Source organism: Camellia sinensis, chromosome 9 (assembly GCF_055761805.1).
Source record: "Camellia sinensis isolate YWXY chromosome 9, ASM5576180v1, whole genome shotgun sequence".
NCBI classification, from domain to species: domain Eukaryota; kingdom Viridiplantae; phylum Streptophyta; class Magnoliopsida; order Ericales; family Theaceae; genus Camellia; species Camellia sinensis.
Genome location: NC_138969.1, coordinates 173,852,473 through 173,876,917, shown reverse-complemented (window position 1 = coordinate 173,876,917; position 24,445 = coordinate 173,852,473). Strand labels below are relative to the sequence as shown.

The 24,445-nt window shown below is 38.4% G+C and overlaps 2 protein-coding genes across 2 annotated transcripts; both read left to right on the top strand.

Moving 5' to 3' along the window:
* Positions 1-1,060: 1,060 nt before the first annotated feature.
* Positions 1,061-3,304, top strand: LOC145799921 (cysteine-rich receptor-like protein kinase 8). The gene is made up of 5 exons (XM_082889566.1): positions 1,061-1,898; positions 2,166-2,297; positions 2,876-3,015; positions 3,132-3,215; positions 3,257-3,304. Exons 1-5 carry the CDS (start codon positions 1,061-1,063, stop codon positions 3,302-3,304), a joined length of 1,242 nt encoding a protein of 413 aa, XP_082745692.1.
* Positions 2,799-4,876, top strand: LOC145799818 (cysteine-rich receptor-like protein kinase 7). Its single transcript, XM_082889447.1, has 4 exons — positions 2,799-3,342; positions 3,451-3,688; positions 3,848-3,998; positions 4,304-4,876. The coding sequence occupies exons 1-4, from the start codon at positions 3,309-3,311 to the stop codon at positions 4,646-4,648; spliced, it is 768 nt and encodes a 255-aa protein (XP_082745573.1). The 5' UTR covers positions 2,799-3,308; the 3' UTR covers positions 4,649-4,876.
* The last annotated feature ends 19,569 nt before the right edge of the window (positions 4,877-24,445 follow it).

The window sequence follows — 24,445 nt, the reverse complement described above, 5'->3', positions numbered from 1 at the left end:
TAGTGAGCTGCCGAGCCCAAAAGTGGTAGGAGGGGTGGGTTTCACACAATTTTTTATTATTATTTTATTTCTTACAGTTTTAGAACTTTTTAAAATTATTTACATTTTTTTAGCAAGGTTATTTAAGAAAAAAAGTTTGATTTAATTTTTAAACTCAATAATATGATAATCAATTAGGATATTAAAGATAATACTTTCTCATATATTTTCTAATTATCAACCAATCATATCACTTACACATCATTAAATATAAAAATAAATTTATATATCATTTTTTGTTTTTTTTTTAAAACAAAAAAGTCACAAACGTGTTTCAGTTAGTCACAAACGTGTTTCGGTTTTATAGATTACAAATTCTTTGAAAACATAAACATAAATAAAAATAATAATGAATTACTTTTTTTTCTCTCCTCCCTCCTCTCTTCTTTCTCATTTTCTTACATTTTACATATTAATTAATCAAATTTTCTCTTACACAACCATCTATTCAACTCCAAAAAAAAAAAAAAAATTACAAATTATTTAAAAATTATTTTCAAGACTCATAACAAACAAATTTTCAATTTTTAAAACTCTTTTCAACAACTTATATTTTAAAATACAATTCAAAGCGCAAAAGTCTTTTCAAAAATTAAACCAACAGAGTTTTATTTTTATTTTTATTTTTATCCTTTGTGTAGGTCCTAATAAGTGAACTTACTGTCTAATAGGTTTTATGAAAAAAATTTGTCATAAAAAAAGTCACTAATTGTAAGTTTTAGCGACAATTTATAAAAATCATGACAAAAAAAGTCACTAATTGTTAATTTTTAGCGACATATAAAAAATTGTCACAAATAACGATAATTTTACCAAGACTTATTTTCAATAAGACTTGATGGGAATTAAGTCCAACTATTAGGACCTATTGGTAATTTACCTTTTTAATTCACAAGTTCTTATTTAACCATAAGCTTTACCAAACAAGTAAGATTGGCTATTTAAAGTCTTCATGGCATGGATAGATTTGCATCATCTCTCGAACACAATTCTCATACTATTGGAGTAATAGATAGATATGATGGTCTCTCTTCTCCATTTCTCAGCAACTATTCCATTCATTCTCTTCTTTCCACAATTTGTTAGTTCAGCTACCTCTGTAACCTACGTCCTACATTTTTGTGATTACCAATTTAATTACACAAATAACAGTAGTGTGTTTCAAAACAATCTCTACCACCTCCTTACTAATCTCTCCTCTCAAACCCCCCTGACCAACTTCTACAACTCCACCTTTGGTAGAGACGAAAACACAGTGTATGCACTTAGCTTTTGCCCAGCGTACATTGCCGCCCAAAATTGCCAAGCCTGTGTCCAAGACGCTTCACATTCCATCACACAACACTGCCCAAATCAGAAAAAAGCTATTATATACTATGTGGAATGTGTTGTACGATATGCAAACTATTCTTTCTTCTCCAAAGAAGAATATGCTCCTAGCCTTTATTGGAATAGTTCAATATCTTTCTACAATCCTGATAGGTTGGATCAAGTATTGGCAAATACAATGGATGGCCTTATTACTAAGGCTGCTTTTGGTTCTTCAACAACAAAAACAAAATTTGCAACAGGAGAAGCCAAGATCACTGGTTCTCAGCAGTTATATTGCTTTATGCAATGCACTCCTGACATAACTGAAAACGCTTGCAAGGACTGTTTAGTATATGCACTTGATAGACTTCAATATTATACTCACGGCAAAGAGTGGGGACTGAATTATTGGCCAAATTGTCAGGCAAGGTATCAGTTGGTAGCTTTTTATGAAGTGGTCCCTCCTCCCTCCCTGCCACCTTCTGCTTCCACAGAAAACACAACTTTCAACACAACCGGGCCTCCTGCTCCCTTACAACCATCTTCAGGTACGGTACCACATGAGAATTGCTCTCATATACTCTTATTTACGCTTCATTTGATTTTTTCAAAAAGGAAAAAAAAAAGGTTTTTCGTAGAAAAAGTTCTTTTATGTTTGGTTGCGATCTTGAAACTAATGTACTAGTAGCTATATTAGCAGTGATGTCAAAATCTGGCCAATCTTTAGGAATACTAGCTTTATCTCCACATAAGAGCAATTTCAAATTCAGTTTTTTTTCACCATCTTAGTCAGAAAATGTTTTTGGTTCTCGTAGGAAAGAAGAGAAAAACATCAGTAACATTCATCACCACTATTACTTTCGCAGCCATTTTGGTGATTCTTCTCATCTTCATGGGCAACTATTTGATAAGGAGGAAAGTCAAGTCCTCAGGGGAGGCTACAGAAAGTAAGTTAAATCTTCACCATTTATACTTGTTTTTGGAGCTGATATTATCACTATGTTATTTTGGAAATTATTTTCATGAAGAAAATATGATAGGAGAATTTGAGTAACATATAGTGGGAAGTGTCCTCCCTTTCTTAATATCGTGATGTATTTCCATTTCATAGTTCAATTTAGATATTTATTTCCTATCACTACAATATATAAGAGTTTTAGAGATCAAATTTTTTAATCTTTAAAAATGAAAATTTTGTTACAAAAGACATTTATAGACTAATTTCTATCGTTGTGAGAATAGTCGCTAAAAGGTCGTCTCGAAAAGTAAAAAATAAGGCTTTTAGCGACAATTTTGAAAATATCACTAATAAATAGACTTTTGGAGACAAAATAATTTGGTTTCAAAATGGTTTAATTTTTGAGACAAAAAATTTGGTCCCAAAAGGATAATAATTCATCACTAATGTTCAATTTTCATTACTAAAAATATAATAACACCACTTTTCGCAACAAAAATATTTGGTCCTTAAAAAATATAATTTTGTTCCTAAATTTTAGTCCCTAAAATCTTAATTTTTTTGTAGTGTATACTTCCTCTCAAGATGACAATTCAATGCCATATGTCGAATCCTTGCAATTTGACTTCAGAACAATTAGAGATGCAACGGATAATTTCTCACATGCTAATAAGCTTGGAGAAGGTGGATTTGGCCCTGTTTACATGGTAACTAGATGCATACTCATACAGTTACAATAAATAAAATGAATTGGCAAAATTGTGGTGTGAAATGAAATGTTGAATATGACCATGTTTCTTAAATTATTCTCACAAAAACATAGGGTGTGCTTTTAAATGGGCAAGAAATAGCTGTGAAAAAGCTCTCTGGTAATTCCAGACAAGGTCAAGAAGAATTCAAGAATGAGGTTTTGTTACTGACTAAGCTTTGTCACAAGAATTTGGTCAGTCTCTTAGGTTTCTGCTTGGAAGAGAAAGAATTACTTCTCATTTATGAGTTTATGCCTAACAAAAGCCTCGATCATTTCATATTTGGTACAGTGTACTACTTCTTTTACTTTTTTCAAGTATATATAATTTTTTGGCTTGTGATGCTTATATGATAAAAGTATGTTTGAACACATACTTTGTTTGATTATGAAGATCATGTCAAACGTGCACATTTGGATTGGAAAAAACGTTTCAACATTATACAAGGCTTCGCTCGAGGGCTTTTATATCTTCATGAAGATTCACAACATCGGATTATTCATCGCGATCTCAAAGCTAGCAACATTTTGCTAGATGTAGAAATGAATCCAAAAATTTCAGATTTTGTCACAGGAAGACTAATCGCATTAGATCAATCCCATTACACAACAAGTAGAATCATGGGTACCATGTAAGTATTTCCTTCACAAACTAAGAATTTATCTTGATTCACGAATCCGAATACTAAACAAAAAACAGAAGATACTCTATGAACAAGTTGAAAAAATTGATTATATCATGCAAATAGATCATATCATTGAAAATAATATGATGGACAATAACATGCCAGTGGATATATGCCTCCTGAATATTTTCAACGTGGACAATTCTCGATTAAGTCAGATGTCTTCAGTTTTGGTGTGATTCTATTCGAAATTTTAAGCGGTCAGAAGATCTTTTGTTTCCGTGATATGGAGAATGGCGAGGACCTTCTAAGCTATGTAAGTATGAGTGTTTTCTTTTCTATTCTTTATATTTTTTTAGGGGGTGGGTGGGACTAATGACTTATGAATGCAACTAAAAAGAAGAGTTTTCTTTAGAAAGTTTGAGTTTCAATGAGCTTGAGGAAAAAGAGATAGTAGTTATAGATTGCCAATTATTTGAAATACCAAATTTCTTATAGGTAGTCTCAACCACCGCCGGGGTGGGGGGGGGGGGAGGGGGTGTTTGGGGAAGTTGTTGAGTCATGGTTCTGAAAGCAATCTACATTTTATTACCATATATTCACCTCTTTGAACTCTTACAGGCATGGAAGTGTTGGAGAAGAAATACAATTCTAGATATAGTGGATTCAACATTGATGACAGGTCCAAAAAGTGAGATTATGAGATGCATCCATATTGGTTTATTGTGCGTTCATGAAAATGCAACAGACAGACCAACCATGGCTATAGTTGTTAGCATGCTCATTAGCACCTCGTTTAGTCTGTCATTGCCTTCGCATCCTGCATTTTTTTTGCCAGAAAGGCAAGGCCAAGGCAATTTGTTGCATGAGTTCAATTCAATGATAGAGTCAGATCAATCTGAAACTAAATCAACACAGGTTTCAACAAATGATGCTACAATTACTGAGCTTGTTGCTCGATCGTAGTGAAGTGAAATGTAACTCCATTTGAATGTTTATTTTGAAACAAGTTGATGTCTTTGTTGTCTATTGTACAACTTTCTGATGGTGGGTTAAATGCACAATTCCTTATTTTATTTTTATTTTATAATTTTTAGGAAAAATTTGTAAAAAGTCTATATGCACTTGCATTCCATTAAGTCCCATGGCCTTTTTTTTTTTTTTTGTTCTTTTTCAAATAGAGTCTCATTATATAAGTTTTTTGGGAGACTTTAAATCCTTGTTTCAAAATTTTAGTAAAAATTTAGACATTCTTACCCTTATTTATGTACAAGCACAAATCTATGGAAGTGGTCAACACGCTTATATGGTCATTGTTATTTTTAAAATGTTAAAAACTTTTATGTATACATCCATTTTAATGAAATTTATATTTTTTGAAAATTACTCAATAAGTTCTACAAAACGAAGAAAGTAAAGCTACTTAATCGAATATAAAATGAGCAATGCTATTCATATTACTATTTTTACTACATTTTCTCACTCTAGACATGAGGTAATAGACACACAAATGCACATGAGATTTACTCACTTGTATCTAGAAGTGTGAAAATAGCATTTTTCAATTAAATTATTTAAAATGAGAAAAAAAAAATACACTTATAGGATTTGAAATTGTAAAATTTTTCTGAGAAATGTTTTTGAATTTCACATAGTTTTTGAATTAAAAAAATTAAAAATTTTAATTTCTAATAGTGTGAAATTTTACATATTTGAAATGTTAAAAAAAAAGGAAAAAAAAATTACAAGAAGAAGAAGAAGAAGAAGAAGAAGAAGTTAACTTTCACAGTAACATAATAAGTCCTAATGATAGTTTAGAAATTCAAAAAGTCCTTCAACTATGCAAAAGACCACAAATCTCATTTCTAAAGCAAGATGATGGACGTTATGACAAAATGGAGTTTTATTTTTGAACTACCTCACTACGTTAACATCTTCACAAAAAAAGAAAAAGCAATTTTAAAATTATAACAACGTAACTCCCGAACTCTCACAGTTGTATCGTTCTCAACTCTAAATTACTTTGTGTTCATATTATATTTTATGAAATTATTTTGTGCTCAATATTTTGTTTATTATTTTGCTAGACTTACATGATATTGTTGCAAACATTGTGACGTAGACGAAGGGCTATAAATCACACCAAAAATATGGAAGATCCTAAAAAATTTGCTATAATTTTCTTTCAAATCTGTACAAATTACTACATAACTTCAGCAAACATAGTATTGTCGCAAAAATTGTGACGTAGATGAAGGGCTATAAATCACTCCAAAAATATGAAAGATCATAAAAAGTTTATTATAAATTTCTTTCAAATCTATAAAAATTCGAATATAATTTCAGCGAACACCAGTTAATTTGAAAACATCTCTTTCTCTTTCTCTTACAATTTGCCCACAAATTTATCTTTTCATGCATACGAAAAATATGGAAGATCCTAAACCAGAAACAAAATGAGAAAATCATTCAATACTAATGTCATTGGATAAATGAGTTCAAAGAATGGTATTTAAAAATAGTAATTAAAAAAGATGTTGAGTGGGCAAAATTATATCATTTTCGCATTGGTGCAAAAATGTCAAATTGTAGCATTTTGGACATTGTGCATGCTAAATTTTGGCATTTGAATGGCCAAAAAGACTTCTTTGCATTAGAGATGCTCTTAACGAGTTACATGTAATATGTGTTGACATAATTTTTTATTTTTTCTTTTCCTTCTCATCTAGATTAAAAAAATTATAATCTTTTCAAACAAATGCAAGAAAATTTAAGAACTACATGCAAATTAAAAGAGCAAAACTTTTGATTTCTTAACATGACAAAAGCTCTAGCAAACATACCAAAACCTTTCTCAACAATATTTTTCCCCACCCCGACTGTAGTGATTCTCTTCACTGGAAAGTTGAAAAATCTGGGATCTATACCGTTAAATCCTTTTGCAATCATTTTGAATGTGCTTTAGGGGAAGATGATGACAACTGTAAACTTTTCTGGATAAATGTCGCCCTATCAAAACTGAAAATCATTGTGTAGTTATCTTTGAAAGGAATCGCTACAAGAGAGATGTTAATCAATCGAAAAATTCTTCTAGATAGTGCTAACTTCCATTGCATTTTTTTGCAGACGTGAAGTAGAACTGGTGGATCACCTTCTTCTTCATTGCCATTTTTGTTGGTGTACGGAAAGCAAATATTTTTCGCTTCTGTACTCCTTTTGTCCAAGCTCTGCGTTGCTCCGAATGGTGTCGTGCAACCTGAAAGCATAACAACGGTAAACTACCCGTGCGAGTGTGTTGTTAGAAAACCCCTCCGACGGTCAAGTTAGCACCCTTAAAGAGAGAAGAAAGACAAAAGCAAGGATAGCTCTGGATAAGGAGAAATTTCAGACCACTTGCTTGGTAGAGTCGCGCGTCTTTTATACACTATTCCCTTGCCTTCCAAGATTGTGCGTGCATTACCTCGCTCGTCCTTTGCCGGACACATGGATGTATTGCCCTCTCCTTTCTTTGCACGTGTGTGCGTCAGTACTGCCAAACAGTATCTACAAAACAGCCAAACGATAATGACGCATACTATTGGTTGGTTTTCCTGCTCGTACTCCAATTGGGCCAAGAGTATATGGCTGCCGAACTACCTTCAACCATTCTAAGTTCAACTATTTAAGCCCCAGGTTGCTTCATATCCAAGCTAGCTCTAGTTGGTTGGCTCTCGAAGAATTCTACTAGAACGGTCTACTGTGTTCTGCTCTGTTAAGCGTCGTTTACTCATTGCTCAGAAGTTCTCTGCTCGGCGCTTTGCCTTGACTAAAATTATTAGCTTGGTCAAAAGTCGCCCTTGTTATCTTAGCCTGGTCATTCTTCACCATGCATACTTAGTTCGGTCGAGATCCTTCACCGGATTTATGTCCGACACGTGGACTTATCTCATCCCATAGTCCAAGCTCATTTAGCTTGGCCCCATGCCCATTTCATGTTAACTCGGTTGCACAGTTGAAGGCCCACATGGAATTTAGGTCGGCCCATTTGTTCAGCACAAATTCCCCTCTCAATTGCCTTTTAATTCCGTCTGCTTTAGTATGATCAAGATTACCTTATTTTGCCGAGCTAAATTCATAGCCTGGTTAAGAGAAACATTCTTATTCCAACTTAGTCTAGTCCATCTTTGAGGCGCTGGTTTAGTTTGACTACGATTCTTTGCCTTGTCCAACTTGTTTGGCCTAGCAATGTCCGTTTGCAAGGTCTATTTGCAAGCCTAAACATGTGCGTCATCATAGGCCTTGTAATTACTTTGCTCATTGCTCTTTCTTGTTCGGTTAACAACCGTGGCGAATCTCTGAGTTCGGTCTGTCGTCGTTGCTTGACTTGAAAATATATACATACATGAACTCTTTTTTTTTTTTTTTTGGTAATGCCCACTGATTGGGCCGAGCAACTCAGCGACATTTAAAAGTAGGCCAAGTGTGCCTTACTCAGCTTTGTTCTAATTTGTATTTGATGTTGTTGCTCGGTTTAGAGTGCTTCAGTTGGGTTGCTGGTTTGGCCAAGCCGCTTGGTCGTGCGTCAGTTTAGTCTTTTGCTTGGCCTTGAAGTGTTCATGGATCAGCAGTCCTCATTGTTTAGCCATCTCAGAAGGCCAACTTTGTTGGACCGAAGTAAGATTGATGCCCTTGATAGCTCGGGTGAGATTTGAAGTACCTCGGCCTAATCGATTGACCAAGCTTTTTGGGCTAGGTTCGTGCGAAGCTGAGCTCGAATCTCGTTTGGTCATCCCATGGTTGAGCTTGGTTGACTGTTTCGCCCATTAGTGCGACTTGCGTTCTTTGCGGCTTAGTTAGGCTACTTTAGACATCCAAATTATTGACCTGATTGATACATGATCTCTTTCTCAGCCCAATTCACGCTCGACAATGTAGGAGTTCACCTTATGAGTTGCCCATATTCACTAATTCACTAGCTTGGTCGATTACGTCTTGATTAGAAGTTCACAAATCAAGTCACTGACATGCATAGGGCTAATTCAAAAGAACGAAGAGTTTTTATTGCTCGTGGTTGCTACTTGGTTTCATCTTTTCAGCAACATCCTCAGTTTGTCCTTGGTTTAATCTTAACGTCATGAGCCGTTTCTGATTTGTTTGTTCAGTTGGTCGCGAGAATGGGCAAAACACTAGCTTGGTGATGTTCACACCACCTCGGTCCAACTAATGAACCATTGCATGTCAACCATGAGCTTCGTTGGCCATCGTCAACAATCCTTAGCTCGATCGAGCTGGATATTAAGCTTTAATTTTTTGAGAAAATATTTGAAGTATTTGTTTGGGCCCATGACTTGGAAGATAAATTACTATTCATCTTAAAGGTTGGTCGGTTGACGTTGCTCAGTCATGCTTGTTTAGTCGTGGAACCGGACAACTCTTGTTTTCTTTGGGCCCATTAATTTATGCATATGACAGACCCACAACCTTGCCTCTTTACACTTTTTCTCTAAAACTTCAAAGTTCTTTTTAGAGTCTGAGTGTTTCAGTTGAATGTCTGAACTTGAATTGCGACTACTTATTCCATTTGGTCTGACCCAAACACCATGTCGTCTATCAAGTGGGCAAATGATCTTCTTTCATTGGCCGTCATATGCTTTTCGGCCAGCCGTTCAGAAACTGGTCGGCCATGCCTTGATTGTCATGCACAGTCATAGCAAGCAAATTTATTTTCTCAGCTTGCTTCGCATGGTGGGATGAATGCCCATTTTGATATCTTGGTCATCAAGTGTTCAATGCCATCTCAATTCGACATGAAATCATTCACTTCGTTCGATATCTTGTCTTCTCAGGGTTAAACCCATCATTGCTTGGTTTAACCTATGACAGTCTCACCTGGTGGGCCCATTCGGTAGGTCGTTCAGCATGGACAAATATGAAGCTATTGAGATCGACCTTACAACTTTTCCCCAGTCTGGGATCCTACCTTATCTTACAAAGTCAAAACAGTGACCTAGGCTAAATGGGTTGCCCTTAGATTGTGTCCACTACTCGGTTAGAATTCTCTTGGATTGAAAAAATCATCAATTTTTCGCCAAAAGTTGGTGAGCAAAATCAACTCAATAACTTACATCTTAGCGAGCAAAAATCAACTCGGGAACTTCTTGGCGAGAAAAGTCAGCTTTGGTAAGAAATTCTAGAGTCGGACAAACTACCAACTTATCTTTTGGTGAGCAAAATCAACTCGAGAACTTCTTGGCGAGCAAAATTAGTTTCGACAAGAAATTCTAAAGTTAGACAAACCACCAACTTACCTCTTGGTGAGTAAAATCAACTCGACAAGAAATTTGAAAGTTGGCTATCAAAGTCAACTTGATAAGACTTCTTGGTGAGCAAAATCTGCTTGGCAAGAAATTCTAAAGTTGGTGAACAAAATCAACTCTGCCACTTACTTCTTGGCAAGCAAAACCAGCTCGACAAGACTTATTAGATAGCAAAATCAGTTCAGGCAAGGAATTTTAAAGTTGGTGAGCAAAGTCAGCTCGGTAAGGAATTTTAAATTTAGGGAGCAAAGTCAACTTGAAAACTTAGTTCTTGGTGAGCAAAATCAACTCTACAGGAAATTCAAAGTCGAACAAAACACTAACTTTCATCTTGTCGAGCAAAATTAGCCCAGCAAGGAATTTCAAAGTTGATCAAAACTATCAACAAATCTCTTCTCAAGAACAATCCGCTCGGCAATGAATTTTAAAATTGAACAAAACACCAATTTTCATCTTGTCAACAACATCACCCCGGCAAGGAATTCCAAAGTTGATCAAAACCATCAACAAATCTCTTGTCGAGAAAAATCCACTTAGCAAGGAATTCCAAAGTTGAACAAAACACCAACTTTCATCTTGTCGAGCAAAATCGGTCTTGCTAGAAATTATGATCCTTCCATCAAAATGACCGTTAATTGCCCATTGGACAGTGTTAAATATGCTCAGTAGGAAAAAAATATAGTAATTTTCTAGAAAATGTTCTACTTGTTTCATTACATCAATGGTGAAAAGGGTTACAAAAATATAACCAAAAAAAAAAAAAAACTTCGGATTGGCAGTATTTGACGTTTTGGGAATAGATCGGCCGTTTATATCTTGTGAGTTTTATGCCCCTTTTCCTCAACATTCTTGCCGACGTCTTCCAAAATCGATCTCCCTAGATCTCTTCAATCGATCACTCCTTGAGGAGGAACATCTTTCGATTGCCAGGCCATTTGGCAAGAAAAGCTCTTAAGGAGTCGCCTTGACCCCTTCATCAAAATAGCGATCCAAATGCCCTACAGCCATCAACTTTTTCAAGTGTAGTTTGAGCGGCATGCAATCTTCTGTTTGGGGCTCTCTCTCTCTCATTATAAAAGGTGCAACGGTATCTTGGATTGAACCCTGTCTGGGCATCCCCTAACTTGGCCACGGATTTCACTTAATATGCGATAAATTTGTATCTTGAAGACCGTAGTAATGCTATTTCGGGTTTTCAACTTTCTCTTGGCATCATCCTCCACATCATGTGGGTTGTTAGCCCGGTCATTGTTATGACCCTTATCCCGATTGTTCCAATTAGCGTCGTGGTTCTGCTCCCTCCCACGGTTGTTTGCACGACCATCATTTTATCCAACAACATTGACTTTCCCCGCGACTCTTTTGTCCTTTACTATTGAATTTGTCTTCACAATAGCTATAGCCACGTCATTTTCAACTATGATGTGTTCGTTGATCATTTGCATCAACAACTCCATTGTTGCAAGTTGATTCATCGTAAGTTCATCCCTTTGCCTCTGTCTGACTAGAAGACCGCGTTTGTATTGGGTGATCGCCAAGTTTGTGGGGCATTCATGTATCTCCTTGAATGCTCCGCAATATTTGGCATTGTATCATTTCAAGGTGTCGTTCGTGTCACGACCCAAACCCGCCCCTATAGGTTTAACATCGTAACCGGCCAGTAATCCTTGGATTACCGAAGGCCTCTGAATAGATTAACAAGATTAAGGGGCTAGCGGAAGCAAATACATAAATACAGTTGTCTAATGAGCTGTGCTGACTTATATGAAACAAAATATTTAAAACTTTATATACATAACCGGTAGTCAACCATACATTATACCCACACACATTACAGTATTTTAAGTACAGCCAACGACATCAAATCAAGTCTTAAATAAACAGAAACCACAAAAGTTAAACACAAGACGCTTCGGGAACCTCCACGTGAGGCACAATGGTTGGCTGACAACGGAACACAGATCCAGACAAAAAGCCTCCAGGCTCGGGCTCCAGAATGCTCACCTATACATATATATACACACAATGAGCTAAAGCCCAATGAATAACATTAAGGTAAAGGGGTTAGTGAACGAAATCCGAATATATCATAAGCAGAAAATAGACCAGAGCATAATCATTCTCATATCAGAACATAATAATGGTACATCCCATAGAACACATCACAGAACGTCTTTCGACTAGAGTAATCGGTTCCGAATACCTATTAAACACATATCACCACGATGAAGTGGCTAACGAGATCGCGTAAACTTGTATGTCATGGACCCGCATTTTCATGTCGTCCCCCATGACTTAGGACTATCTATGGATGCCACAATAGATTTCAAACTTGGGATGTTCGTTCACGTAAACAGATATCATTTCAGAAATCATAGCTTATCACACTTCATTTGGAACATAATTCATATGAACGTATCTTTATGATAACGTTACTCACAGTGGTTCCAGTAAGCGGTCAATCAGTCCTCGAGTCTTGACCTAAAACTACAAAATACATAACACAAGCACATCTTATCATTACACATTCACGTGGCCAACACGACTTAGCTTTCATTACGTTGGTTCTAGTTCTTTCTTATCACAATGCTTAAACACACACACATACACACTTGCAATCCCTTGACTTAGTACATTCATTCCTTAGTATGTTTCTAATCCATAACCTCATTATCAAAGCTTAATTAGGTCTTGGGAATGCCCAAGATGCAATGAGGATGCCAAAACATGCCTTGGAACACTTAGGCAAAATTTCTGAAAATAAGGTCCACGCTCGAGCGTAGTTTTCCTCGCTCGAGCAGACATTCAAAATGTGAATGGTCGCTCGAGCACACATTCCTTCGCTCGAGCGATCTGAAAAAGACATGAAACTTTTGGGAGCTTGCAATTCATGCTCGAGCGGACTTTTGGTCGCTCAAGCGGAGTGCACGCACTCAGATTGGTCGCTCGAGCGTGAACTCCCACGCTCGAGCGTAGATGCAAATTCTGGAATTTCCAGATTGCACCTTGAAGCTCAAAACTCGAATTCCAACCTTCAAAACACATCTCTTGGGCCCCAAAACTTGAGATAACATAGTAAACTTGTAAAACATGAAGAATTACGGATTATTTCATAAAATCATGGCCCAAGAGTTTGTTAAAAGCTCACAATTTCAACATGACAAATGTTTATGAACACAACATGCATGTAAAATCTTTTCTTCAAACCTCATGAAACTAGCAAATTGAGCTCATAAGCTCTATGCATGTAAGAAATTCTTCCCAAAACATGATTTTAAGTGAAGGAACATGATAATTCAAACATGGATGATATGAATCATGTTCAAAATGATGAAATTAAACTAAACTAAGCATGCATGTATGAATTAACTCTAAATTCATCATCTTTGGTCCAACTCTTGTACATAATCACAAATTCTTCTTGAAATGATCTACTTGATGGTTAAAAGTCATAATTAAGTCTTAAATCCTTACCTAGAGTCTTCAATTAGCTAGGTATTTGCACAATCTTGGTGAATTCCTTCAATTCCTCTTCAATCTCTTCCTTTCTCTCTCTAGAATTGTGCTCCCCCTCTCTCTAAAATGTCTCACTAGATTTTTTTCCACTCAAGGGATAAAAGAAATGAGCTCAAAATGAGCTTAAGGTTTACATATATAGCTATGGTGCTAAAAATACATTAATTAGAACATAAGGCTTGCCAAACGCAACTTAACGAATCAGACTGAATCAATTTTTAATAAAATTTGCCATATGGTTCTAAAAATTCCAAATAACACATTGGTGTAGTCAATTTTGGTTTCGGGTGTCGATAAGGCTTTCAATTTACATATTAAAGTGGAATTCCAAATAAATATTTGTATAAGTAACAGATAGAAAGCCAAAATCATACAAAGTGCAGAATAAACACATAATTTATTTTAATCCTCTCATTAACATCATTAAATACGAATTAGTGGCTAATTACGGATAGGGGTTGTTACAGTCTCCCCACCTTAAAAAGTTTGGTCCTCCAAACTCAAGTTATCTTATATCAAAAGAAATGATGTTCATCGAAAATATAACTGCAATTCTTTACAAAACAAAAGCATAACCATATTCATAAATATGCTCATAACCCAATCTCGACATTAGCTTCGTACAGAAACAGAATCACAAATCATATACAAAGATTAGGGTTCGTATCAAAATAGAGTCTTATACGCATTCAGATTTTAATGAGAAATAGATTCATATACATGTTCATATTCACATTCTTGTCCAGATCATACACAGATGTCACAAGTCTTACTTAAGCATACGTGGTGCATTCATTAGCACTAACGGAGCAGATACAGAACAGATGCAGACATAGCAGATACAGAACAGATGGAGACACGTGATGGTTATGAATAACCAGTTCCATAAAGGAACCTCCGAATTCGGGAACAGAGAACAGATAAGCTGAGCCCCCATGACGGGGCCTCCGGTACAGGTAACAGAGTGCAGACAGATATAAGTTCCATAAAGGAACCTCTGATACCGGGTAACAGCCAACATATATCACATAATACCAAGAGTCACACGAATACATATCAGAGATTGGACAATTATTCATTGCACAACACATAATATTTCAGAAAACAGATCCCCTTTAGACACACAAAAAACAAATACAATTGAACACACTTTACTACGTTATTATTCACATTACTTATATCAAGTACTTATTGGGGTCATAGATTCACATTGTTTCCATTTTCATAAGTAATTTCCCCCATTAAGTTACAAAGATTTGATTTATTCATTTCCGAGTCATTTATCCGGTCTTTGTTCAACTTGGTTTTCAATTCGGTAATCCATTACAGTTAATCCAGGTCATCCAAAGTATAACAGAAATACAAGGCAATTTCGTACATTAACCCCATACCAGTAAACGAAATTCTGAAGTAATCATTTATATACTATTCATCAGCCTCAGTTTCCACAGATTCAATCGTACTATGTGTCAATACAGAAGCAGTCATACTGATTGCGTATCCTCCTAGGTAGTCAGAGTTTATAATCGAACCGGTCTGCTGTCAATAAATTCCATCAGTTTTGAAGTACAGTAACACAAAAGCAATCATTCTCTTAGTTAAACAAGTTCATGGTAGTAACGGTAATACCGGAGTAATTAACCAGGTGTCATGTATATGGTATTCCCATATTCCCCGAGCACAAGTTACCAAATTTCATAATCTCATTCACGTGTTTTTCCAATCGGTTACAGGCATATAGTAAGAAGCTATTCGTAATCACATAGTCTGCTGTTGACGGTTCACATTCTTTCTAAGGGTTCAAGATTGATTCTAATTCTCATTCGATTAGTTCCCTTAGCAACACGGCCCTGTTATTCAATCATAAGTGTAGACACCCCATTTTTGACCGACCTTAAGACTCAGACATCACCGAGTGAGCGCTCGGTGACGTTGCATATCGTGCTCGTTCAGAAGTCTCAGAGTCGCGGCCGTGAGCCCTACCTCCGGATTTCCGAACCCTCTTCTGTGCCCTGTCTCGGTTTGCGAACCAGACTCGGTTTTCTCTGTTTCTTTTCCTGAGGGGAGGGAGAGGTCCCGTAGACCATCTCTCAGTGGCCGTGGGCTACATTTTGTGGCCGTAGGCCATTTTGCCCATTTCGGAGTCCGGTTCCCGGTTTTCGGGATCGTTGGCCATGTGCCTCGATTCGGGACCGCTTAACCATCTCCATTTGCTCTGATTTTTGGCATACTTCCTGTTTTCTCCCTTTCAAGGGACACTGGGGCCTGAGAAACCCACTTCGTGGCCGAACGCCACTTTTGGTGCTTGGCAGCCCATTTTCGGGACCTCGAACTGCGTGTTTTGGCCCCCGAGCATTCGTTTCGCATTGTTTTTCGTTCATTTTTGGCAGGTGCCTCTATTTCATCACCAGGAAGGTCACTGAAGGGTGGGAGGCCAGTAATTGTTGCAGCAACCAGTTGTATATCCTCCGACGCCCGTTTTTCACACTTCCGGGCTAATGTTGAACGCCTTGGGGCCACTTTCTTGAATTTTGAACCATAGGGTTGTGTTGTACACACATGGGAGGACCCTAAAAAGTGGTGGCCGGCCATTAATTCAATTTGACCCTTTTGAACCCCTCCTTCCGAGCCAATGTTGAACACCTTGGAGCCACTTTCTTCAACCCCAAACCACATATTTGTGTTGCACACATATGGGAGGACCCTAAAAGTTCATGGCCGGCCACTAATGTTGCTTGACCTTTTTGAACCCCTCCTTCCGGGCCAATGTTGAACAACCTAGGCCATTTTTCTTGAACTTTGAACCACATATTTGTGTTGTACACACATGGGAGGCCACCAATATGTGGTGGCCGGCCACTAATTATTCTTGACCTTTTTGACCCCTAGCCGGCCGGCTAGGGGGGTGGCCGGCCGGCCACTTCCAAGCCCAATAGGTGGCCGGCCATTTTCCTCTCTCCTTGCACTTTACAGCTGTGTATCCCTTTCCCCCAGAAAATATCTGTATCCGGGGGATATTTTGTGGGGGAAAGTCTTGATCCTTTTCCCCCACCCTTTCCTTCCATACTCCCTCTCCTTTTGGTCCATATAACCATCAGGCCATGTTTTATTAAGGGGTTGGAGAAAATCATCTTCAAGCCTTGATGCAAAGTTCATCCTCTATCTCTCTCATTTCCTTGAAAACCTCAAAGTCCAACACCACCATTTCTTCTACACCACCACCCCCCACCCTTCCATCCTCCATTCCAGAAGTGTGAAGGTGTTCTCCAAGGCCTAAGGAGCCACAAACTCAAGCCAAGAGGCAACCAAAGTCAAGCCTTCAAAGGTAAGTCCACTTTCCCCCTTTTTGAGCTTATTTTTGTAACATTTCTAAGCCATACATGCTTATTGATTTGAGCTCCGACCAAAACTGAAAAGGTCATTTTTTTGAGCTCATTTTCTTGTTTCATTAAGGGCTCAACCCAGTTTGAGCCCTCCATATTGCACTTGCTTCAATATCCTCCTTGAATGCCATTTTCTTGCATGCTTTGGCAGCCTATCATGCTTCGGTTTTTGGCCTTTTTACAGTTCTTAAAATAGTCTTATTTTGGCCCATTCTACATGTTTTATTAAGGGTCTTTGGCTGTTTGATGAATATTTTGCATACTTTGTGTTATAGCCTCTTTTGAGCCTCATTTTTGCATTGCATTTCTAGCATGTTTGTATACTGTTTTGGAGTTTTTACAGTTCTGTAAATATGCTTATTTTCGGTCCCTATTCAATGTTGTAGAAGGGAATTTTTCAGTTTGGGCTTTGCATATGCCACTTGCCTCTTTGGCCACCTTTTGGCCCTTTTTCTTGCATGGGAGTGCAGCCATACTTGTGTTTGTTTTTGGGGTTTTTACAGTTCTGGAAAACATCATATTTTGGGCCCCTCTTCAACTTTGTTGAAGGGTCCTAACCTGTTTAAGGACAACAGCTGTGAGTTGCTTCTTAATCCCATGTTTAGGGCCATTTCTTGCATGCTAGTTTTGCACTGTTTTTGCTTGCTATTTGGCCATGTTTCGAACTGAAAAAATGCTTATCTTGGGATGTCTTGCTTCTGTATTTTCATTGCATGTCCATATTATGCATGTTTGGTATAGCTATAGGCCATTTCGGGTGCCAAAATTCATATTTCGGGACTATTCCATGCATCGGGTGTGCTTTCGCCTCGTTTCGGGGTTGTTTTCCCCCACATTTCATTGCTGAAAGTCCCTTAGCATGTTTGCATATCATTTTCCATGCCATTGCATTGCGTATGCCATTGCCTCGGTTTGCGTGCCCGTGTGCACGCATTTCGAGGCACTTCATTTTTCGTCCACCGGCCTCTTATGTGAGCATGGCTGAGGCTCTCTCATGTTAGTATAAGTCCATGTTGCATTCTATATGCCATTTTAGCCATTGCATTACGTATGCCATTGCCTCGATTTGCGTGCCCGTGTGCACGCATTTCGAGGCACTTCATTTTTCGTCCATCGGCCTCTTATGTGAGTGCGGCTGAGGCTCTCATGTTAGTATAAGTCCATGTTGCATTCTATATGCCATTTTTGCCATTGCATTGCATATGTCATTGCCTCGGTTTGCGTGCCCGTGTGCACGCATTTTGAGGTACTTCATTTTCATCCACCAGCCTCTTATGTGAGTGTGGCTGAGGCTCTCTCATGTTAGTGTAAGCCCATATCATATTTCTCTATCATTCGCATTGCGTATGTCATTGCCTCGGTTTGCGTGCCCGTGTGCACGCATTTCGAGGTACTTCATTTTCATCCACCGGCATCCTATGTGAGTGTGGCTGAGGCTCTCTCATGTTGGTATAAGCCCATATCATATTTTCATGTCATTTGCATTGCGTATGCCATTGCCTCGGTTTGCGTGCCCGTGTGCACGTATTTCGAGACACTTCATTTTTATCCACCGGCATCCTATGTGAGTGTGGCTGAGGCTCTCTCATGTTGGTATAAGCCCATATCATGTTTTCATGTCATTTGCATTGCGTATGTCATTGCCTCGGTTTGCGTGCCCGTGTGCACGCATTTCGAGGCACTTCATTTTCATCCACCGGCATCCTATGTGAGTGTGGCTGAGGCTCTCTCATGTTGGTATAAGCCCATATCATGTTTTCATGCCATATTGCATTGCATATGCCATTGCCTCGGTTTACGTGCTCGTGTGCACGCATTTCGAGGCACTTCATTTTCATCCATCGGCCTCTTATTTGAGTGTGGCTGAGGCTCTCTCATGTCAGTATAAGTCCATGTTGCATTCTATATGCCATTTTTGCCATTGCATTGCATATGTCATTGCCTCGGTTTGTGTGCCCGTGTGCACGCATTTCGAGGCACTTCATTTTTATCCACCGGCCTCTTATGTGAGTGTGGCTGAGGCTCTCTCATGTTAGTGTAAGCCCATATCATATTTCTCTATCATTCCCATTGCGTATGTCATTTTCTCGGTTTGCGTGCCCGTGTGCACGCATTTCGAGGCATGTCATTCCATAGCATTGTGTACGTTAGGATTGTATCTTAGTTGCGTTTCATGCATGTCATGCATATTGCATCGTGTTCGGAATAGGAGTTGGCCCGGGCACGGGAAACGAGGTGCATTTCGTACTCCGAATGACGGAATGTGTCTCAACTCCCAGTCACCGACACTCCGGATCATCCATGATGGAGTTAGGTTCTTGTTGTGTTTATACGTGCATTCATTTTATATTGAGTTGCACATTTCGATTCCTCGGCCATCATGCATCGATATGCGTGATTGGTGGCACGAGGATCGAGGCATGCATATATCTATGAAAATACATTGCTATGCCCCTTTCCTGCTCTCTGTTGCAGCAAAATGAAGAATCAACAACTTTTCGGAGCTTGGCGCGTTTTCCAAGGATAACTGCTAAACAGAGGCTAATTGGGGCATCCCGGTGGATCTCCGCGCAATACAACCCGGACATGCATCATCCATCAGAAGCATGGCAGTCTCTGGCTTGCATGCCAGTTTTATTTGTTTTCTTAGTTAATTTGTTAATTAATTAAGAATTTGTACATTTTTCGGACTGTAATATTTGGACTGTAATATTCTTTTATTTGGGACTGTATATTTATCCGGACCCTCTGCGCGAGGGCACAACTGTAACAAGTGTGCGTGTGTGTGTTGTATGTCTTCCAACCCCACGTCTTTCTCCCTTTTATTTATCCGCTTATGATGGTTAGATTAGGGCATATTTCAATTAGCATACAGTATGACAGCATGTTTGCATTTATTCATCTGTATTGCATGCACCGGGCTCGGCGCATCATACTAACTGCATTGTATTTCCAATTCCAAATTGAATACATGATAGTTGTAGCATTTCATATGCCATCTTAGAATAGCCGAGCTTGCTATAGTTGCATTTTGCATGTGTTGCATTAGGCATTTCTGTATACATAGGATCATGCATGATTTCTAATGTAGTTTCTGTTTTTGGCTTGGAGTACTCGGTGAGTTTTATGCTTTAGCATCCTTGCATGCGTGTGAGTGAATGCCATGATAGCATGCTTACCATGAGGCAATATGCTTATGTGATATAACTGCCTGAATGCCTGTGGGTGAAGGTTGGGTTATTTGAATTGGAATAATTCATCAAATGTTTGTTTTAAGCCCACTAGATAGTGGCAAAGCCATCTTTTCTAAGCCCACCCGAGGGTGGCAAAATCTGCATTTTTTAGCCTACTTGCGAGTAGCAAACCACCTTTCAAACAAGCAAGCATGAAATTTTTGTTCCAATTCGGGCGACCCAGTCTATACTTATATGCTGTGTGCATCACATAGTAACCTAGGCTAATAACGGAATAAGAACACACAAAGTTTTCAAAAATAGATATCATGGTTAGTAGAGGCCGGTCTCTGACCGGGCGAGCGGGGGTGCTCACGAAGTGACCTTCGCCAATCGTACCCAAGTTCCCGAGCCGAGGCAACTTTGGTGATGACGGACACGTGGCCTTAGGCAAACGAGTCAGGGTTTCCTAAATTTCCCATTAAAAAACATTTAGGTGGCGACTCTGTATCTGGCAAAGCAGTCCATGTTTGGCACTTCTTTCAAAAATCTGTTTTTTCTCAAAACGATTTGCCGGATTTGGACTCTTTGGTTCAGACTTAGAACCGTGACAAATTTGAGAGTCCTGAGCTGTAGTGACCCCAAAATGAACAGAACGGGAGCTCGTTCCTCCCGGGGCGTTCGGGGACGTCTACAATAAGCAATACACAATCCCTCATAATGTAATCAATCAGATAATAGCTCTCAATAATCAAATCAATAAAGGCTCAACCAGGTCATGGCAGATGCAAGTTCTACCCAGTCATATCAAGTCAAAGTTCAAGCGTGAGTCATCAAACAGAAGTTCTCTCAGGTAAACAAAGGTCTCATCAAACCATAGTTCTATCAAATTAGATCAGGTAAAGGTTCTAGTTCATACTTCATTCGCTTAGGTGCATAGGTAGTGTAATAACCCTTACCACTGTTTACCGATTAACCACTGATTACTGCTAAACTGAGACTGATTATGAAAAGTAATTGAATCGACTGAACATGATTAGTAATTGAATTGATTGAAATACCAGACTGACTGATTGAAGGTGCTAGTCTAAATGCATTTCTATCTGTTGATTGTTAAACTATCTGTTTATGTTTTATGCTTTAAACTGCAAATTGAAGGCCTTATCGGTGGCCGAATCTGAAATTGATTAGTGATATGTGTTAATCATAATTTATGTGATTTTATGGCATATTTATCTGAAATGTGATTTGGTATGATTAAATTAGATTAAAATGAGCTAAATTACATAAGTTAGGTTTATTTACTATCTTGCCACCACTAGTGGGCCACTAGCTTAGCACTTTTGAGACTCATTCATATGCCTTACAATGCATTTGCTCAGCCATTTTCCTCAGCCATTTGAGAGTTATAACCAACCAAGAGAGAGAGAGTGAGAGAATTGAATTCAAATTGGTGGCTTGCTTGAAATTGAAAGAGTTGAAGAGAGGATTGCAAACTTGAGCTTCTAGTCTTATAATTGGAGACTTAAGGTAGGAAATTCAACCTTTTATTGATGCATTTAAGATTGTTCTTGCTTGGTTCATGGTCCATTTGAGGGTAGAGCCTAGAATTGGTGCTAAATTGTTGAATGGAAGCTTAATCTTTGCATGCATGTTTATATCCTTGCATTTGGATGTTGATTTCATGGCAATTGGTGCATGCATGTTCATAGTAGTGTTATAGTCCATGAATTTACCATGATTTTAGAAGAATTGGCTCATTAGAATAAGTATTTGAAGCTTGAAAGTTGTTTAAATCCATGCATGTACATGTTTACCATGTTCTTGAAAGTTTGGTTTGAAATTGGGTTTAATTCCGTCACCTTTGGGCCTTGATTTTACAAATTGAGCTTTAAATCATGTCATACTATGTATTTATAAGTGTTTTCCAAGAAATGGGCCCAAAGGAATCGAATTTGATACATTTGGAGTTGCATTTGAGCTTGAAGTTCAAATCTGGGAATTCCAGATTTTGAACTCGCGCTCGAGCGGGGTGACTGGTGCTCGAGCGTGAAAATCATGCTCCCAGCATTTTGTTGTGTTTTACATTCTGCTTGAGCGGGTTAATTTACGCTCGAGCGGTACATTGTGTCTCAAGCTCGAGCGGATGTCGAGCGCCTAATCGAGCGTGAATTTCACCAATCCAGCACTTTTGACTGTTTTGCAGTACGCTTGAGCCGGTAAGTCTACGCTCGAGCAGAAACATTTGTCTGCATGACCGCTGGAGCGGAGTAACCTATGCTCGAGCGGGACCCTTGTTTTCTGAAAATTCTAAAAATGCTTTTAAAGTGCATCTTTGCATCCTCATTTTATCCTAGGCATTCTTAGGCCTCGTTTAAGGCATCTTAATGAGGATATAGATGTAGAACCACACCGAGGCAAATTAGGCACTAAGTTATTATTTTCCCAACCATGTAGCTTAGTGTGTGTTCATTCTGCAACTGTGTAGGGTTAGCATCTGAGGACGCGCTCTAGCTTAACTATAGCCCAGAACTCTGTGAGTAACAACTGTGTAAAGATATGTTCAAAGATGAATATTTTCTGACTGTTAACTATACTGCTTTCTGAACTGTTACTGTTAACAGAATGAATGTATGTCCTCTATTCTAAACTATATTATGGCATCCATAGCAACTACTGTTTACTGTTACTGCTACTGTTACAGAGATCTCTGTCAGTTCCTATCTTGGAACTTCTGTTTACTGTTATGATGGCCATCATTGACTGCTCGGTCTTTTATGACCTACTGTTTACTGTACTGCTATGCTAATGGATGTACCACATATGACTGTTATGACTGAATGACTGAAATGCTGATTTAATGAACTGTTTTTATTACTGTAAGGACATTCATTCTTAACCTCTTTACGCGTTATGTTATTCACAGGGCTTTAGCTCACTGTTTATATATATATGTAGGTGTACAGGCACCAGACCGGAGCTAGGAGCGTGGGTTAGGCTCCCTTTTTGTCAAGCCAACCATTGTGCCTCACTGCGAGGTTCCGAGCCTGTCAAGCTACGGCTTAGGGGTGCTTTAATTTCCCCCGTCTATCTCTGTATCTATTTTGTAATAACTGTATAGACTGATAGCACTGTACTGTACTGTTCTAACAGGGATTAAGTCCCTGTCTTGAATGATTGTAAATGTTGTACAGACCGTTTTGTCACGAATGTGCATATGAATGAAAAATCTTTTTGCATACAGACTGTCACAGCTCATTAGACATTGTCTATTTACTGTTTTGGCTTCCGCCAGCCCTTGTACTCTGTTTTACTGTTCTACTGTTAAGCAGGCCTTTGGTAATCTCGAATTACTGGCCGGTTACGGTACTAAACCCATAGGGGCGGGTTTGGGTCGTGACAGAGTGGTATCAGAGCGATACTTAACCACGAGTTATACCGCACACACTTGTCCAAATGAGCTATAGGGTGTCCTAGAAAAGCAATTAGGACATCACATGAGCATGTAAAGTGTGTGTGGACATGACATGAATATGTGTTAATGTGTTGAAACATATAACTGCTTATATTAAATGTTTAAAGTATGTAACTTCCTATGTTTATTATTACTATGTTGCATATAGTGAAATGGATAATGTAAGCACTGCTAATGAAACTGAATCCTCTGAGGCAAGAATGGCGAGGTTGGAGAGAATGGTGGAACTGCTAACTGCAAGACTAGAACAACAACAGAACCAACAGCCCACACCTCCTCCAGTACAACCAGAGCCACCTATTAATGATGACATAATAGCTTTGACACAGAAGTTTAGTAAGATGAAACCGCCATCCTTTCAGGGAGGCCTTGAACCGCTAAAAGCTGAAGCTTGGGTTCTTGAGACTAAAAAGTTATTTGAGGTTTTTCCATGTTCTGAAGCTCATAAAGTGTTGTTAGCTACCTTCACCTTACAAGAAGAAGCTAGAAGGTGGTGGATGTTAATCCGTGATCCAAATACTATCATGACCTGGGCTCAATTTAAGGAGTCCTTCTTCGAAAAGTATTTCCCTCAGTGCCTAAGGGGCAAGAAAGTGACAGAATTTGAACAACTGAAACAAGGTGCCATGTCTGTAGGAGAATATGAAACAAAGTTTACAGAACTTGCTAGATATGCACCACACATGGTGGATACTGACTACAAAAAGGCCAGGAAGTTTGAAGGCGGCCTGAATGTGGAAATTCTTGATAGAATAAATGTACTGAAACTGTTGAAGTATATAGATGTTCTTGACAGAGCCATTATGGTCGAAGCAAATATTGAAGCTTTGAAACTGACTGAAACACCCGCAACTGAGTGGCGCGGGAAGAAACGGGGTTTTAAATGCAAGAAAGGCAGAAACAACCCACTGAACAAAAAG

What these genes read in the sequence shown, in the direction of transcription:
- LOC145799921 (XM_082889566.1), top strand. Translation starts at nt 1,061, where the DNA reads ATGGTCTCTCTTCTCCATTTCTCAGCAACTATTCCATTCATTCTCTTC. An exon ending in TCCCTTACAACCATCTTCAG is followed by an intron (nt 1,899 to 2,165) that starts GTACGGTACCAC and finishes TGGTTCTCGTAG; the next exon opens with GAAAGAAGAGAAAAACATCA. An exon ending in AAGAAGAATTCAAGAATGAG is followed by an intron (nt 3,216 to 3,256) that starts GTTTTGTTACTG and finishes GAATTTGGTCAG; the next exon opens with TCTCTTAGGTTTCTGCTTGG.
- LOC145799818 (XM_082889447.1), top strand. Translation starts at nt 3,309, where the DNA reads ATGCCTAACAAAAGCCTCGATCATTTCATATTTG. An exon ending in AGTAGAATCATGGGTACCAT is followed by an intron (nt 3,689 to 3,847) that starts GTAAGTATTTCC and finishes ATAACATGCCAG; the next exon opens with TGGATATATGCCTCCTGAAT. An exon ending in GCGAGGACCTTCTAAGCTAT is followed by an intron (nt 3,999 to 4,303) that starts GTAAGTATGAGT and finishes GAACTCTTACAG; the next exon opens with GCATGGAAGTGTTGGAGAAG.